This window comes from Hyperolius riggenbachi, chromosome 3 (assembly GCF_040937935.1).
Source record: "Hyperolius riggenbachi isolate aHypRig1 chromosome 3, aHypRig1.pri, whole genome shotgun sequence".
Classification (NCBI taxonomy): domain Eukaryota; kingdom Metazoa; phylum Chordata; class Amphibia; order Anura; family Hyperoliidae; genus Hyperolius; species Hyperolius riggenbachi.
The window spans coordinates 409,822,294-409,841,683 of NC_090648.1; the positions used below are offsets into that span (position 1 = coordinate 409,822,294).

At 39.3% G+C, this 19,390-nt stretch overlaps 1 protein-coding gene across 4 annotated transcripts in view; it reads right to left on the reverse strand.

Moving 5' to 3' along the window:
* The window catches only part of ACSL6 (acyl-CoA synthetase long chain family member 6), a 316,002-nt gene that overhangs the window by 94,640 nt on the left and 201,972 nt on the right, over positions 1–19,390 (reverse strand). For 3 of the 4 annotated variants that reach the window (XM_068277434.1, XM_068277436.1, XM_068277437.1), the window contains 4 exons: positions 16,836–16,868; positions 10,381–10,432; positions 7,350–7,423; positions 1,368–1,445 (listed from right to left, as the gene is read on the reverse strand). In XM_068277434.1, the coding sequence (XP_068133535.1) occupies positions 1,368–1,445; positions 7,350–7,423; positions 10,381–10,432; positions 16,836–16,868 (237 nt within the window). Of the gene's footprint in view, positions 1–1,367; positions 1,446–1,508; positions 1,587–7,349; positions 7,424–10,380; positions 10,433–16,835; positions 16,869–19,390 lie in introns of all 4 variants that reach the window. The other variant, XM_068277435.1, reaches the window with a different exon arrangement.

Here is a 19,390-nt window from a genome sequence, read left to right on the forward strand (position 1 = left end):
TTTAACTGTCTAAATGCTGTTCTGCTACATTTTTTCTGGTAGTAGGTTTAAAGCTGTAAGGAATCTTTTAGAGCAAAGATGAAATTCTGAGTTTCAGACCACTTTAAGGACCAGAGCAATGTTCACCTTTAAGTGCTCCTCCCTTTCATTTGCCTCCAGATCCGCTGGAATGCAATGATGTGTCAGCTTTTTAATAGTACAGAGGCAAAATAATCCAATATGCATATTTTAAAACTATAATGCCTTAACTGAGAAATAATGAATTTTTTCCTTTTTTTTCCTTAAAATTCCAGTTAAAATGCATTTAGAAAAAAAATAATTCTTAGCAAAATGTACCACCCAAAGAAAGTTTAATTGGTGGCGGAAAAAGACAATCTATAGATCATTTCATTGTGATAAGTAGTGATAACGTTAATGGCGAATGAATGGGAGGTGAATATTGTTCGAATGCATAAGGTGAAAAAACACTGAAGGCTGAAGTGGTTAAATTTATCTCCCCATCACAATGTTTAACTACGATATTTTATTTGGAAATAAAGGTGTATTTTTTCAGTTTTGCATACTTTAATAATTGCAAGCCCTTATTTGCAAAAATAACAGTAACATCCCCTCATGTGTGTAAATGTTTTATTTTTGTAACTATGGGAGAGTGGGTGAGGTAAGGGTGTAATTTTAATGGGAGATGTATGTACTGTGTTCCCATTCACTGATCTGTGCATTAATGGGTGGTGACGAGAACGCACGCAGGAGCGTGCATATTGGCGGTAGATAAATATCTAAGTCCTGTGGAGCGTAGATATACTGCACTCGGTGCACTAACTAGTTAAACATGGCAACAGACGGACTGAGAATTGTCCAATACTGGTCTCAATCAACACTCCTAGACTGATACACCAGTCAAGCATTAGTAATCGATAGAACCACATTGCAATCTCAACAAAAAATCTGATTGTACTTGTATCGTCTTGTAAAACTCACTGTAGTACAATACCACTGTTTCACCACTTGATGATATCAGTATTTTCCATTCCTAATCAAAGTTTTGACCTCAAACTAAATTAAACATTTATGATCCATTTTAAAACAAATGATTTGGGACAGACTTGATAAAAATGAGTAAATCTGATTGAAATTGCTTTACTATATTTACAGGTATTTTATGCTACACGTAAGCTGCATACTGAATAATAGACTCTAATATTGTTAGTGTTAGTATTCAAATGACTACTAATGAATTTTCTCAGCAAACTTTATTCACTGTTAAATTCAAATTTTAAAAATGTTGATTTTGAATCTTAGATTATTTAATGTAACAAAGCCTGATACTTGGTGGCGTCCTAACACTTTCACCAACACAGAGGCCTTACCTGCACCATTCTCTCAAACATGTGTGCTAAAGGCAAATAGGAAATGTGTACATCCTCGGATGTTGGGGCCCACTGACTCTGGAAAGATAAAAAAACATAGGCAGCCCAACGAGGCCAAGTCAGATCAGGCAAGTGGCTTACCTGTATTACTCTCTCAAACATGTGAGCCAGAGGCAAGAAGGAGATGAGCACATCGTCCTGTGTCGGAAATATCACTTTCTGCAGGTGAAGGGCGTGGGAGACAGAAAAGGAGAGAAACACTGACAGGAAGACGAGAAAGTCATAAAACAATAAAGAAGATAAATGGTGAAAAAAGTGGGAAAAGTTTGTCAAGAGACAGGTAGGTAGAAGAGAGCAGTATACAGTACAGTACAGTGTTAGGCCACAAGATCAATGAGGCTACTGTATGTTAGCAGGAGTAGTAAACATTAGGGCGACAAACGTACTAAAACACCACAGAAAGGTTACGTTGATGTGCTTTTGTCATGTTGAGAGAGGCTCTTAATGAATATAATTTATAAATACCACTGTAGTGCTTACCTAATAAATGAACCTGGATAGAGCCCCATATAACAAAAGTTTCTGTTGCTAAAACCTTTTAATAACTAACTGCAGATGGGCATTACTGCAAGCTTTTGAAACTGCTCAGGTCTCTTTGCCAGGAATTGTGTAAAAGAGAGATGTTCCCATGCTTTAAACATGCTGATACAGTAAAACTTCTACTAGAGAAATATGTTTCTCTATATTGCAATGCCTAGCACAGAGACCAAGGCTAACAGTTACTGCTACCTGCAGTTAATCATTAAAAGGTATTACCAACAGCATTTTCTGTTACTTTGCAACATAAAGTATATTTCTAGATTCATTTCATGATTAACTCTAGAATGAAACTCATTTGTTTCACCACAGATACATAGCAATATTTAATACTACAGAATATATGGATACATTTGCCTTGGTGAATTTCAATAGGCAGCCCCACCAGAAGATACAGGATATGCCAAAATTCACACTTAATACAATATATAGTGCTTTTGCAAGTGAAATATTAATATGGAGGTTAGTGCAACCATAGAAGTCAATAAGTGCCCATCCAATGGTCTTCTTGAACCTAACATACAGTAGGCTTAGAATCGGTGGTTGTGTATTTAATATTACATCCATTTTGTAGACTTATATATGCATGTTAAAACTGAAGAATCCAGTTTTACCCATATGCATTAAGATCTAGTAAATAGCTTATTCTGTTTAATATCTGAAAATTGTACTTGGGTTTATTAGGACTGTTCTGTTAAAGAGCTGGGGTGCACTTGGCCTGGATTGGATTTATTAAAGGTTGTCTGCTTTTAGCTAGCCAGGGTCATATCAAGGCATAGACAGGATTGCTGAGTTGGTGAATTTGCCTTGTAGAGTTGTTGTTGTGTGCATGCAGCCACAGCGAGAAACATAGGGGAAATAATATCCAGAGTAGCCTACAGACACTGCAGGGGCATTCACAAGACTTTAGTGTGAGAAGCGCCAATTTGTTAAACTTTCAGCAGCCATAACTGCTGTCTAGTATGATTACATTAATCAGACATCCAGCACTTTCCAATTATCTCTAGATTAAGAGAATCTTTACAAAATCAAAATGGAATCTTGGGAGATGACATTTCTAGAGAAAAAAAAATCTCACTAACTGGTTTGGTGTCCAAAGTGGAGGTGATTGGCATCTTCCTGGCAAATTCTGGCATGGCCATCTATTGGAATACACATCCAGCATTTAGGATGCTAGAAAAGTACTAAGCGTACCACTCAGGAAGCATGATGTACTCACATAGCTTCATGAGTATTTGCAAATATGTATAATGAACACCTGTGTTATATTCTACACAGAAATTGTTGCAGACTTGCTGAGGTAGCCCAGAGTTTTTATTGTATGTGTGTGCCTGAGTTTTAGTTATACAACTTCAAAAATTGTGGGGTCTTTTTTGGGTGGGAACCAGGGGGGCATAACTATAGGGGGGGGGGCAACCTCTACAACCCCAGGAAAGGGAGGCAGAGCTGTGTGGGGGCCCCAATCTGGATAGATCTGTGTATCAGAGGGATGCAAGGATAGTTCCTTGCATCCCTCTGATACACAGATCTATCTAGGTCAGGTGTTTTTTTTGGCTACACTTGTTATGGGTGTGAAGATCGTGATGGCCACACTGGATTTGGGCTGTGGGGGTCACCTAGGAGAGGAAAGAAATTGGGATGTGAACATTGGAAGGCTCCAACAAAGTTTGCAAATCTAAAGGAGTCCCTGGGATGCCTTGCTCAGCGGATCGTTAGGAAACAACCTTATCAGTCCGCCGACAGCGCATACACACGCGCTACTGTCGGCTAAAAGGAGGGTCCGGCGGACCCGTCGTTGCCTTTTGTAGTGCGTGTGTACGCACCTTTAGTCTATATAAAGGACATAGGGACATGAACAGCATATGAAGGAAAAGAGATTTTACCACCTGTTTAGGTTCAGAGTTCTTATCAGTAAAAGTGGTTAAAGGACCACTATCATGAAAAAGTAGGCAGTTAAAACCTGACAGAATCCTTTAAGATGTGGAACATGTGGTAGCTTTGGCTAACTCTATATCTGCAATCCTTTTTGCCATTTTTTCATAGTTCCAGATGAATGGTTTCAAATCTTCAAAGTGAACCCAAAGTGAAAACAAACTGATGAGATAAACTATTGAATGTATCCATCTACTCCTAAAAATGACCTTTTTTTAGATATCCCATGATTTTATATTATAGTTATACATTTACAAAGTACGGTAGATTGAATGTTTTATGGCCTCTGCTTAATGGCATCTTATAAATACATGAAATATTGACTCCCCTACCCTCAGATGTTGCAGTCTGCCAGGAAAACTTTTATGGCTGTAATTTTCTTATCAGTGAGGGTTCTCTATATTCCTCACAAGGTACCAACAAGATGGAAGCTGTCAATTGCATGCCTGAAAATTAACTCTTTCAGGCAGCAAAATAAAAATAATTCAAATGCAGCCTGGTTATTTATATTTTGCACTACACATACATGTGTTCATTTCATCATGTCACATGTCCTCTCGGGAACACACAATTAGTATACATAAAGTAAACTCAAACAAATACATAACATCATACTTCTTATTGATACAGCAAACCTGTATTTAATTTAAAAAAAAAAAATTACAATTAAAAAACAAAACAAAACAACATACCGTAAATAGTTACCTAAGGGTCTGAACTTTTTGAATATGCATGTCAAGAGAGTATACTACTATATTTTTTAAAATTATAAGCTTGTAAATAGTGATGGACGCATTTTGAAAAAATGCACCTTTATTTCCAAATAAAATATCGGCGCCATAAATTGTGATAGGGACATAATTTAAATGATGTAATAACTGGGACAAATGGACACATAAAATACATGGGTTTTAATTACGGTAGCATGTTTCAATTTCAAACTATAATGGCCAAAAAATTAGAAATACTGATTTTTTTTCTTTCTCCATTTCTTTCTTATCTTCCTGCTATGGATTTAGGCTAAAATAATTCTTAGCAAAATGTACCACCCAAAGAAAGCCTAAATGGTGGTGGAAAAAACATGACATAGATAATTTCAGTGTGATAAGTAGTGATAAAGTTATTGGCAAATGAATGGGTGGTGAAAGTTGCTCAGATGCATAAGGTGAACAACATTGTAGGCTGAAGTGGTTAAATCTGATATCTTTTTTAAGTCATTTTTCTGTGTGTGGTAGAAATTGAGCATTCTTTAATCAGCATCTGATTTTACAGCCATTTTGCTACATTTATTAAGTAAACAATATATAACCACAAATTGGCTCTTCATACTAAATTACAAAAATGTTTGTTGAGTTTTCACTATGCAGTACAGCACGTTGTTTATTTTGGTAAAGGAAGTGCAAAAAAATGTACAGTTTTCTGTTTAGATTCCTAAACATGACTGGATTATGTGATAAGGCCCATAGGGCTATCACTGCTTTTGCGACGGTATGCAGTGTTTTTGTGCGATGCAACAGATTGTGGTAAGTGTAGAAGGGGCCTTAATTAACAAAATGTTACCATTGTCTGAATAACAGCAGTTTTGCAAACAAGAGTGGCGTAAAATTACTTCGTAACTATCTTAAAAACTGGCCAAATTATGAGATATTTATAACTAAGCTTATTACTACCAAGTAGTAGCTTTAAAAAACTACAATGCATTTGCTGAAATTCCCTTTGCTAAATGTCAAATTTTTTTGTTTAAAGATCAGAAACCATTCATTTTGAAACATAAACAAAAATGCAAAACTATGAGAGGGCCAATGCTTATCTGTATTACATTTCCGTATTTTATAAGTGTGATATATGTAGCACTCTTCAAAAGTTCCTTTTTATACAGTAGCGCTCTGTCCAACTCCTTATGATCCTTTACACATGAAATCAGACCTACACACCTTAAAGAGAAACTCCAACCAAGAATTGAGTTTTTTCCCAATCAGTAGCTGATACCCCATTTTACATGAGAAAGACAATGATTTTCACAAACAGACCATCAGGGGGCGCTGTGTGACTGATTTTGTGCTGAAATCCCTCCCACAAGAACCTCTGAAGACCGCGGTACTGCTGGCAAACAGCCACAATGTAACAATGTTCAGAGACAGGAAACAGCTGTTATTAGCTGTCTAACAGCCAGAGCAGCTAGAAACAGCTAAATAACCTGCCCACAGTAACAATGTCTCCATGTAATAAATGTCAGAATGTGAATCTGGGAGAGGAAAGATTTTACAATGAGCAAACACTGACTAAATCATTTATACATAATTATGGTAAAAAATGAAGCACTTTTTTTACTACATTATTTTCACTGGAGTTCCTCTTTAAAGGGATACTGTAGGGGTCGGGGGAAAATGAGCTGAACTTACCCGGGGCTTCTAATGGTCCCCCGCAGACATCCTGTGTTGGCGCAGCCACTCACTGATGCTCCGGCCCGCCTCCAGTTCACTTCTGGAATTTCTGACTTTAAAGTCAGAAAACCACTGCGCCTGCACTCCCGTGTCCTCGCTCCCGCTGATGTCACCAGGAGTGTACTGCGCAGACACAGACCATACTAGGCCTGCGCTGTGCGCTCTTGATGACATCAGCGGGATCAAGGACACGGCAACGCAGGCGCAGTGGTTTTCAGACTTTAAAGTCTGAAATACCAGAAGTGAACCGGAGGCGGGTCCGGAGCATCGGTGAGTGGCTGCGCCAACACAGGATGTCTGCGGGGGACCGTTAGAAGCCCCGGGTAAGTTTAACTCATTTTCCCCTGACCCCCCTACAGTATCCCTTTAAAGAGAACCCGAGCCGAAGCTCGGGTTCAAAATTAGTATTTACCCCTCAGAGAGGGAAGCCTTAGGATCCTTTTGAGGCTTCCCTCGGTGGTCCACAGTGCCCCTTATCCTGTGCGCGGACCCCCTCCTCGTCCAGGCCGTATAGCTCCTCTTCTGTAATCATGGCCGCGCATTGTAAGATCGTGCCAGCCCACGCATGAGCGGGCGGGCTCGATCTTACAATGCGCGGCCAGCATTGCGGAAGTTTTACTTTTGTGTGTGAACTTTTAAAGAGACTGATTGTGGTGATCCAAGGACAGTGCACCCCATTTATGGTAAACTGTTATAGAATGAGCCTGTTAACTGATTTTAGGTTTAATTAAGCACAGCTAGAGGATTGTTCTCGGTGAGTTTTATTTTATGAAGCACTGCCATATAACAAAAAAGATGAACGCACTGTTCATCTTTTTTGTTATATGGCAGTGCTTCATAAAATAAAACTCACCGAGAACAATCCTCTAGCTGTGCTTAATTAAACCTAAAATCCTCAGTGGCAGCAGCTGATAAAACTGTTGCTAAAATTTGTAACACATGGTCAAGAAATAAGTATTATGGTGAGATTCGCCATCATGTGGTCTACATTGCAGTCCAAAGTATTCACCTCTGTCACTTTCAGGAATCCAGAAAAGTCAGCCACCACGTTGCCATGGGTCAGCATAGCACCTTTAGGGTTGCCTACAATGAGAATAGAGATCAAGATCTATTAAATGAAGTTATAATGTGTGTTATACACACACACACACACACACACACACACACACACACACACCCCACACACACACACAAACACACACACACACACACACACACACACACACACATACACACACACACTGGTGCAATAATGTGAACATGAAGAAAATACTAGTATCTACAGCAGTTGTTACATGTAAAGAAGAAAGCTCAACTTAGAAAACTCAACATTTTCACATGAGGAGTTTTGTTATGCAGAACACAAATGCACATCTTGTAATTGTTGAGAGAAATCTTTACAGAAACCTGACTGAGTAAATGTTTTTAGTTCAGAAAATTGTTTGGTTTTCTTATTTCTGATCTCCAGTGACAATCCATGCTCTTTCTATATACTCAGTGCTGAGAATCAAATGAAAGGTGAAAGTGTGTATACGCTATAATAATAATATATATGTATATATAATGCTTCTATTTAAAATAGCATGCTTTTAATCAGTATGTTTATTTTTATTGGATGATAGAGAATTCAGTCTAAAATGCACGTATTTACTGATCATTAACACATCAAAGGTCACATAACATGTATTAAGCTTGAAAGATAGTTTTCTCCACCCTACTGATTCAGCCAATAAATGTTATCAGCCTTCCATTCAAGTTATCACAACACATTATTGTTTTAAATATTATTAAGTGAAAGGTTTCTCATTTTATATTGGACATCTTGTTACTGTTTGCTATAGTTCTGCTATAGTCCTTCAAGTTCTAATGCAAAGAAGCCATGGTTTCTATAGGTGATAACACTGGGGGAAATTTATCAACGCATTACCGACAGTTTGTTCTTCTTAATCTGTTCTAACCAGCAGGGAGAACACTTCTGCATGATAATAAGGGCCTTCTTAAATCTTAGTTAATAGTGGCAATTTAGCATGAAATTCTAGAGCTGCACTACAGTTACGAACAGTGCAAATCTACCCCTAAACTGGCGCAGATTAAGAAGTGCTTGATAGCAGGTCTACAGGTGTAGAGCTGCAGGCTAGATATGATTGCAGAGTGCAGGCTAGACATGATTTGTGAAGCTGTAACTTGTGAGTTTTTGGTTATATCTCGCTTTGCACTTTCTCCTTTTTATCTAATATGATTTGTGAAGGGCTCCTCCCACCTACTGAATTCCTCCTCAGAGCCTGGTGCTATCAATACAGCAGGTGTGCTGGTTGGAAGCAGGAAAATCTGGCGCATAGCTCCGCAGCTACTTTCTGGCGCGCCATTCAAATGTTTGGAAAACGTAATTTACCGTTTTCAGGTGGCGTGGCATTGTTGCTGGATGGCTGCCTGTGGTGTGGTGGAGTGGGAGAGTGCATTGCCTGGCTGCCTGCGGTGGGGCGGGAGGAGGCAATAGCTGCCCGGGGAAAAGTGTAGCAGATGTTCGCAGGGAGTGGAAGCCAACTCCTACCCTCTGTTCCTCACCTCGGGAGCCCCCTCCTTTTAATGGCAGTCAGCGCAGCGGAAGATACAGCTGATCACTCACCTCCCCCCTACTCCGGTCTTCAGCAAATGTTAGAGCTGCAGGTCTACGCTCTTCTCTCTGCAATGCCGATTACACTGAATCAGGAAATAGTGTAATCGGCATTGCAGAGAGAAGAGACAGCGTAGACCTGCAGCTCTAACGTTTGCTGAAGACCGGAGCCGCATACTGGGGAGGTGATCAGCTGTATCTTCCGCTGCGCTGACTGCCATTAAAAGGAGCGGGCTCCCGAGGTGAGGAACAGAGGGTAGGAGTTGGCCCCCACTCCCTGCGCACATCTGCTACACTTTTCCCCGGGCAGCTATTGCTATTTACATGGATAATAATAAAACGCTATCTGTTGTTTTAAAAAAAAAATATCGTTTTATTTATAAAACGGAAAATAGCGTTTTAATGATATGTTCAGCAACCGTGCGCCATTTGTTCCCCGGCGCCGCTTTTTACTGTATGCGTGCTGGTTACCTCAGCAACAGCAATTCCCCTCACACACTGCACTGTCTGATAGACCTTCCTAGCTCCTTAATATTCTACAACAGTTTTAGAAGGAATCTGCACTATCTAATAATTTCTTAAGATGCCTGAGACAGTTCTGCATGGATTTCTAAAAACCTACCAATATTTTGTCTCAGGCACTCTTGATAAATCTGGCCCAGTGAACAATTTCAAAGTGTAACCCAGGTCACAGATAATTGAAAAGCCATACTTTCAGTTAGGCCAAGCTGAAATCTAGAAGCTTATTGCTTTACTTTTCAGCTATGCTGTATATTTACCTTATGTAGAGTGGGGTTTGGAACAGAAGTGTTAAATTTTTGGGAAAATGTGCATTCCAACTACAGTATCTCAAAAAAGTGAGTACATTTATCACATTTTTGTAAATATTTTATAATTTTATTTAGTTATATTTAATTATTTTTGTCCTGTAATGGGACAACACTGAAGACACTCTGATAAAATGTACATTAGTCAATGCACAGCTTGTATAACTGTGTAAATTTGCTGTCCCACCAAAATAATTCAACACGCCACCATTAATGTCTAAGCCTCTGGCAACAAAAGTGAGAACACCTCTAAGTAAAGAATGTCTCTAATTTCAGTGAATAGTTCTCTGTTTTATTGTTTATCTGTGCTACAATCACTGTTTTTTTGTCATTCTGCTATGGCAGCATCAAATTCTTTGCCCAACACCTTACATCATCTTGAGATGAGGGAATAAAGTGTTGGTTGTAATATTGTTATATTTGATTGCCTAGTTTTATAATGTGGTTGACATGAGTCCACTAAATTCAACCAATGTTAAAACATTGATCTGCACCCTCAGAAACCCTACATTTTACAGAGAATTATGCAGAAAAGAATATCCTAAAATATACTACTGCCAGAAGCTGAGGCACATTTGAGCTTGGACTGGTAAACACACCTGTAGTGCCACTGGTGAAACATACTATAGATAGATCTTCAGGTTTTGGAGGCTGTGTATAAAAAAAAATGTTACATGTTACACGTATTTATTTTACCATCAAATATTAACACCAATTTTAAACAATTTTTTTTAGTCAATCAGTCAATTTTGGCCAAAAATAATGAAATCGAGCAAGACAGAACATATTGATTTCCACAGATCGCAAGCTGCGGCAGATAAATGGCCCATAAGGTTGCACTGGATCAAACACTGCAGTTCAATATATTTTTAATGGATTTCATGCTTAAATTAACTATTAACAATCTATGCCTAATGTGTGGAAGGATTTGATCCCTCTCTGATCATATTTGATCTGAGATCGAGCTATCTGGTGGTGTAGTGCCTATCTATAAGTGTCTGGCCATCTTAAAGGACATCAGCCGCAAATCATTTAAAAAAATATAAGGTAGATGATTTAATCGGCAATTAAAAGAGGTAAAGAAAGGTGTCATTAGTTTAGCAAACTGTTAAATAGGCCTATTTGAATAAAGTTTATTGTCTATTTCCAGTAATTGAAAAAAAAAACTGATATTGGAAAAAACAACACAAAATAAATAAATATTTGTATATACAGTACAAACACACACCATCTGCACTGTTACCCGCTGCTGTTACCATTCATTACAGTGAATGGGTCAGCTCTGCGCTTGCGGGCCGAACGCATGCAGCAGTACACAAGCACATCCTAGTGCATCGTACTGCTGTGCAGCGCCTTTGAGGTGAACAGCAGAAGGGCTGTCTATGCCGTTCTTGTGTGTCGTACATCATACGCACGGAAGCATGTATGATGTGAACGAGGACTACCTCATGGTCTTGTGGCTGTTTTATAACAGCAGTAACGACTTAATGACAGGGAACAGGGAAGGGAAGTACCAACCGCTGGAGGTAGGCAGCATTTTAGTTGTGAGGAAAGAAAATGAAATATGTATTTCTAACTCTCCTTCACTTGGTTTAGCCAAGTCTCCGTCAGATGTTAGTTTTGTCCTACTAATGAAATTTAAAGAGAACCTGTACTGAGTAAAAATATTTAAAATAAACACATGAGGTAACTTCAAATGAACATTACATAGTTACCTCGCCATCAGTTCCTCTCAGAAGCTCACCATTTTCTTCTGACAATTATCCCTTCCAGTTCTGACAACATTTTGTCAGAACTGAAATATATCAGTTGCTGTCAGTTATATATACTGTAAGTTGCTGTCAGTTACAGCTGAGAGGAGAATTGATGTGTCCATGTTTCCCTATGGCTCAAGTGGGCAATGTTACAGTTTAACTGTGTGCTGACCAGGAAGCTGTTATGGTGTAATGGCCATTTTCAAAATGGAGGACGGAGAATTCCATTGATCACGGTGGACAAACAGGACGCAGGAGAGGAAAAAGAGATTGAGGAGTAGACTACGCAGCAGGTAAGTATGACTTGTGTATGTTTATTTTGACTTTTAATCTTCACTTCAGGTTTTCTTTAAAAGCCCACTATCGTGAAAAAAGTAGGCAGTTAAAATCTGACAGAACCAACAGGTTTTGAAACTCATGGGGGATTCTCAGAGTCTGACAACTGACAAAATAGTGTGCAAGTGTGTAGGGAGGCTGGCTGGTATCTTACTATTTGGCAGTTAAACTGCTGTTCAGGAAATGCTGTGGAAAACAAAGAAAACCCTAGAATCCCCCACGAGGAAATGGACTGGCCCAAAACCTGACGGTTCTGTCAGATTTTACCCACCTACTTTTTCGTGATAGTGGTCCTTTAAAGGGGCACTATGGCAAAATTGTAAAATTTAAAATATGTGCAAACATAAACCAGTAAGAAGTACTTTTTTTGCAGAGTAAAATGAGCCATAAATTACTTTTATCCTATGTTGCTGTCACTAACAGTAGGTAGTAGAAATCTGCCAGAAGCAATAGGTTTTGGACTAGTCCATCTCTACATGGGATTCTAAGGGATTTGTTTATTTTCAAAAGCAGTTAGTGAATGACAGTTGCGCTGTCCAACTGCCAAAAAACTATGTAGCGAGCAGGGAAGCTGGTCAGCATCATTGTTTAAATCCTTTTTAGGGAATATCTTTATAAAGAATAAAATCCTTGCTGAGAATCCCCTATGAAGATATTAACTAGTCCAAAACCTGTCGCTTCTGTCAGATTTCTACTACTTACTGTAAGTGACAGCAACATAAGAGAAAGGTGATTTATGGCTCATTTTACTCTGGAAAAAACATACTTCTTATTTGTCTGTGTTTGCACTTATTTAAATTTTTTAAATTTGGCGCCATAGTGCCCCTTTAAAGGATACATCCAAGCAAATTAAAAATAAAAAAATCCACTTACCTGGGGCTTCCTCCAGCTCCTGCCAGCCGTCCTGAGCCCTCGACGCAGCTCCGCTCTTCACTGATGGCCCGGGGTCCCCTCCAGCGGATGATGTTCACTGCACCTGTTCACAGAGTCACACTGACATCATCCCGACTGTACTGATTAGGCGCAGTAGTTCTGTGCCTGCGCTGTACAATCTGGATGACGTATGCTCAACCAGTAAGCAGCATGCTGGAACACAGAAGAAGTGGACCTGGCAAAGTCGGCATCTCCACCGGAGAGCCACCGGAGCTGCGGCGACGGCAAAGGACGGATGCAGGGGGCTGGCGGAAGCCCCAATTAAGTGGATTTTTCTATTTTCAAATTGCTTGGATTTTCCCTTTAAGGAAAACCATTTACTATTTTGCTAAATTAATGACACCTTTCTTTACCTCTTTTAATTGCAATTTAAATCATCTACTTTATATTTTTTAAATGATTTGCGACTGACGTCCTTTAAGGGTTAATTCATACAGGAGTAACTAAGGCTCTTGCATCCTGTGTTTTACAGCACTACATAGTTACATAGTTATTTGGGTTGAAAAAAGACATACGTCCATCGAGTTCAACCAGAGAACAAAGTAAAACACCAGCCTGCTCCCTCACATATGCCTGTTGATCCAGAAGAAGGCAAAAAAAACCCTTACAAGGCATGGTCCAATTAGCCCCAAAAGGGAAAAAATTCCTTCCCGACTCCAGATGGCAATCAGATAAAATCCCTGGCTCAACATCATTGGACATCACCTATTAATTGTAGCCATGAATGTCTTTCAACGCAAGGAAAGCATCTAAGCCCCCTTTAAATGTCGGTATAGAGTTTGCCATAACTACTTCCTGTGGCAATGCATTCCACATCTTAATCACTCTTACTGTAAAGAACCCTTTCCTAAATAAATGGCTAAAATGTTTTTTCTCCATGCGCAGATCATGTCCGCTAGTCCTTTGAGAAGGCCTAGGGACAAAAAGCTCATCCGCCAAGCATTTGTATTGCCCTCTGATGTATTTATACATGTTAATAAGATCCCCTCTAAGGCGTCTTTTCTCTAGACTAAATAAACCCAGTTTATCTAACCTTTCTTGGTAAGTGAGACCTTCCATCCCACGTATCAATTTTGTTGCTCGTCTCTGCACCTGCTCTAAAACTGCCATATCTTTCCTGTAATGTGGTGCCCAGAACTGAATTCCATATTCCAGATCTGGCCTTACTAGAGAGTTAAACAGGGGCAATATTATGCTAGCATCTCGAGTTTTTATTTCCCTTTTAATGCATCCCAAAATTTTGTTAGCTTTAGCTGCAGCGGCTTGGCACTGAGTACAATTATTTAACTTGTTGTCGATGAGTACTCCTAAATCCTTTTCCAAGATTGATGTCCCCAACTGTATCCCATTTATTTTGTATGGTGCTAGACTATTGGTACGATCAAAATGCATGACTTTACATTTTTCAACATTGAATTTCATCTGCCATTTATGTGCCATCCTATCCAGATCCTGTTGCAATATGTCCTATGTCCCTATCTTCCTGAGAGTTGATGATTCTGCACAATTTTGTATCATCTGCAAAAATAGCAACATTGCTTACTACTGCATCTACTAGGTAATTAATAAATACATTTAAGAGCACTGGACCCAGTACAGACACATGTGGGACGCCACTGCTAACAGTCACCCATTTTGAGTATGATCCATTGCACACATCTCTTTGTTTTCTGTCCATTAGCCAGTTCCCTATCCATGCACACAGACTCTTCCCCAGTCCTTGCATCCTCAACTTTTGCACCAGACTTTTGTGTGGAACAGTGTCTAAGGCCTTTGCAAAGTCCAAGTATATCACATCTACAGCATTCCCAATATCCACATTAGCCTTCACTACCTCATAAAAGCTGAGCATGTTAGTCAAACAGGACCTGTCTTTAGTAAACCCATGTTGATGCTGAGAAATAAGATTATTTTCTACTATGAAGTCATGTATAGTAACTCTTAGTAACCCCTCAAATAGTTTGCATACAACTGATGTTACGCTTACAGGTCTATAATTTCCTGCATCTGATTTTTTGCCCTTCTTAAATAATGGGAAAACGTGGGCTGTACTCCAATCCACTGGGACTCTGCAAGTTGAAAGAGAGTCACAAAAGATGAGGGGTTTATCTATAACTGAACTTAATTCCCTTAGGACCCGAGGATGCATGCCATCCGGGCCAGGTGCCTTGTCTATTTTTTATTTATTTAGTCTTGCCTTCACTTCTTCCTGCGTTAAGTATTTAATATTACAGTTAACTCTATTAGTTAGCCATTAAAAGGTATTATTTTTTACAAAACGTTGTTTTTTTCTACCTATATAATTTGTTTGGCTAACACGGTACAGAAACTTTTTTGCTACTATATTACAGTTGGAAAATTGAGACTCTTCTGCCTCTGTAATTTGCAACAGTGATGTTTCCCTTGTGAAGACAGAAGCAAAGAAAGCATTTAATAACTCTGCCTTACCTTGGTCATCCACCATTGAGTTCCTACCCTCATCCTTTAGGAGGCCAATACAGTCAACATTTTTTTTTTTTTTAGAGTTGATGCACTTGTAAAACTTCTTTGGGTTAGATTTGATATCCCTAGCGATTTGATTTTCAGCTTCAATCTTTGCCTGCCTAATTTCTTTTTTACAACTTTTATTGCACTCCTTATAATTGCTTAATGCAGCCTCGGTCCCCTCCTGTTTTAGGACCTTATAGGCATTCTTTTTCCCCTTCATTCTATCTCTAACCTTTCTATTCATCCATAGATGCCTTTTTTATTCCTAGACATACAGTTCTAGGCAGTGGAATAGCTAAGGAGCTATGGGCCCCGGTGCGAATTTGACATCCCCCCCCAAGCACTCTTTACATTACAATTGATGCGGTCCACCAAAACCTGCCAAGGACAGCACAGTGTCAGAGGTGCAAGAAGGGGATGGGGGAAAGCTTGTTAATGATTATTATCATTCAAAGCATTTATAGAAGTGATCATAACAAGCACAGGATCAATAAAGAGCTAATACTGCAGTTGAGGGAGGGCCCTAAGGGGCCCCCTGGCCCAAGGGCTCCAGTGCGGTTGACACCTCTGCAACCCCTATCGCTACGCCACTGGTTTTAGGCACAAATGTGACATTTAAAGTGTTTGGATAAAAAGCCCCACACCACATCAGCAGCAAGCCACCAAAGTGTGTGCTGAACCTTTTGACTAACCGGTAGTTCATTTTACAGCTTTGGGTAGATAGAGATCATTTAATGAGAGGCAGGAATTCTAATGGGAAGCATCTTTCAACCTTCCTGTGAATTAACCATTAACCACTTCAGCCCCACAGTGTTGAAAACCGTATGCAGAATGCACACAGCTAAGGGAATGCATTTAGGATGCACACGGCCTAGGGCTGGCCAGCTTTGAGGGGGTCACTGCTGCTGACTGGAAGGTCACAAAAGAATGGTGCAGGCACGGGAAGACTGCAGGGGGCTGCAAGAAGCCCCAGGTAAGTTAAACTGCTTTTTTTTAAGCTTCAAGGGAACCTGAAGCGAGTAAAATTATTTAAAATAAACACATGATGTAGCTGCAAATGAATATTACAAACTAACCTCACCACCAGTTCCTCTCAGAAGCTCACCATTTTCTTCTTACAGTGATCCCTTCCAGTTCTGACAATATTTTGTAAGAACTGAAATATACCAGTTGCTGTCATTTATATATCAGCAGCTGTCAGTTACAACTGAATGTGCCAGGTAATGTCCATTTTTCCCTATGGCTCAAGTGGGTGATATTACAGTTTAACAGTGTGCTGACCAGGAAGCTGTTATGGGTTAATGGCCATTTTTAAAATAGAGGACGGAGAATTCCATTGATCACAGTGGACAAACAGGACGCAGGAGAGGAGTAAGAGATTGAGGAGTAGACTACACAGGAGGCAAGTATGACCTGCGTATGGTTATTTTGACTTTTTATTTTCAGTTCAGGATCTCTTCAAGGTTTCTAGTGTTGTGAACTCCCTATAGCTTAAACATCTTGATACAATACACAGTATCAATGAAATGTTATATTGTACTCACAACTGGCGCTCTTCTGTTTTGTTTCCCACACTCCTAAAAAAAAGAAGACTAATTCAGTTTGATAGCCAGCAATGACTTCTATTTTATAAATGCATATTCTGTATGTATGCTATGCATTATTTTCCCATGTGAAAGGTAGCATATAAGGATCATTCAATTTTATCTTACCGTTTGACTCACAATTAGAAATATCCTTTAACCTTGTGCCTACTTCTTTTTCTTTCTCTTTACTTTATGCACCCACGCCGCACACTTTTCTGCCTCCCCCAGTCTGCTAGCTTAATGCAGAATAGCACAGGGAGCACTTTGAGATTTACCTGATTCGGACGCTGAATCCAGTCTCCTCCTTCGCCATGGACCAGTGGTGTATGCCGGCATGCACCTTCGAATCCCAATCTTCTGTCTTATTATGTGATCAGGAGGACCAGAAGGATTATGTAAGCATACAGCTGCGCTCCATAATGGAAGACGAGACTCGATCAAGCATCCGGATCAGGTAAATATCAAAGTGCTGCCTGTCCTACTCTGCATTTAGGTTGGCAGGCACCATGAAAATAGCTGACTGCAGCAGCTCTGCCCTGAGTTAACTTACAAAACAGTAACAGCCTGTTACCCTCTCCATATTCATGATCTCTCCTTATAGGGTTTTTTCTTTGGTGATTCTTGTAAGGGCCAAGAATACCTAGGTGAGAAGTAGGGAGAGACTGGGAGCCCAATGGTGCAGTATCGTCAGGTATAGGGAGGATGAAATTATATAGATATATACTCACAAAGATGGGCCACAGTTCCCGCAACCACCATATAGGCCTGCAGGGAATTTACCGTCCCTGCTTGTGCTTGGTACTCAAGGTACTGCTGGTTACTGGATGGTCGTCCTCCTGTAGTATGTTAGACTTTCCAGAAATTTGCAAAGCTATTACCTCCAAAGGAGGTCTGACTGGTAATGGGTAGGATGGAGGCGCCCAATGTGTGTTCTATTTTATGATTTTAAAATATAAATTAAAAAAATATAATAAAAAGAGAGGTAATCTCTTACCTCTCTAGAAGATATAGACACCAGTTCAACTGGAAAAAAACAGAGGCAAGCGATTACCTCTCTATTTATTATATTTTTTTTATTTTAGATTTTAAAATCTTAAATTACAACACACATTGGGCGCCTCCATCCTACCCATGATCTCTCCTTGCCTGCCTCAAACTCTTAAATAGTCAGAAGAGAGTAAGCAGACTTTCAAATAGGGAAGGTAAACCCTTAACTTTACATTTTGGGGGTCCAATAGTACCGTATACGTGCTAGCGTACATTCCAGGCCAACTGCAATGTCATAATACTGCTAGGCTAGTTGTTAAATTGTTATTCTTTAATTGATATATCTCAGTGGTGCTGGTTTACAGTGGACCTGAACAGGACACAGGACAAAAGGAAAACATAGAGAAATGCACCCTGTATGTATTAAGAGAGTGTAGCCTGTCTAATTTGTAAACACAGAATGTTAACAATATGTCTGCTTTAATGAAAGCAGGAGGTAGACAAACTGCACATTTATTGCAGGATTTGCATCAGCTGTAGCAAAAGAAATGTCTTTCTTTAAAAGTGATTATGCTGTTGCATATCTTTTAGAACAAAGAGGCATTTCTGAGTTCAGGTCTGCTTTAATGGGCAGCTGCCTCTTGCTTTGTCCACTGTTAATTATATGAACACGGAGCTGGCACATGTGGATGTGGAAGGGGTTGCTTTTTTCCTTTTCTTGGGATATTTAAAAATTATTTCTAATTGTTATATTTATTATTTTATTCAAGAGAGTTGACATTGCTCTTATTTGATTGTTTAGACTGAGAACAGGAGATGCTTTCACAACTGTTTAACAAAACAACTTTTAAGCCTCCAGTAAGAAAATAAATATTTAAAATACGTTTGATATTACTTTTTGCCTACTTTTTAGTACTTTTTTTGTTTGCTGTGTGCTGAAAAGTTATTGTAAATAGGATGAAAAATTATCTCCTAGAAGAAAGCTTAGGAAAAAAAAGTGATTTGAGTAAGTGCTGGTTCATACTGACAGAGCTTTTTCTAAGCATTTGAGATTTTAAAAGCTCTTGATAATGCAATGCTATGTGTGTGTTCTCACTGGAGCAATGTGATTTTATAAAAATCGCCAATAGCATTCCATTACCAAAAGCTTTTCAAATTACTAGCGCAAAAAAAGCTATTGCAGTGTGAACCAGCCCAATATGTCTGAGATAAACCTCCTGGGCACATATGTAATTCATTTTTTCTCCTGAGTTTTCTCCTAGGAGATAATTTTTAAACTTCTTTCTAAAATATTGTTTCAGGGCTTTGCAACTGAAAAAGTACCAAAAAGTAAGTGAAAAAGTACTATCAAATTTATTTTGATTATTTTATTGCTTGCTGGTGGGTTAAAAGGTATTTTATTGACAAGGTGTCACTTGGGAGAAAACATAGGAGAAAAAGTTAATTGAATAGGGGCCCTGATGTCCTGATGCATAAGCATACATTAGGGGAGGGAGGAGTTGGGAGAGCAGGAATGGCGGCAGCAC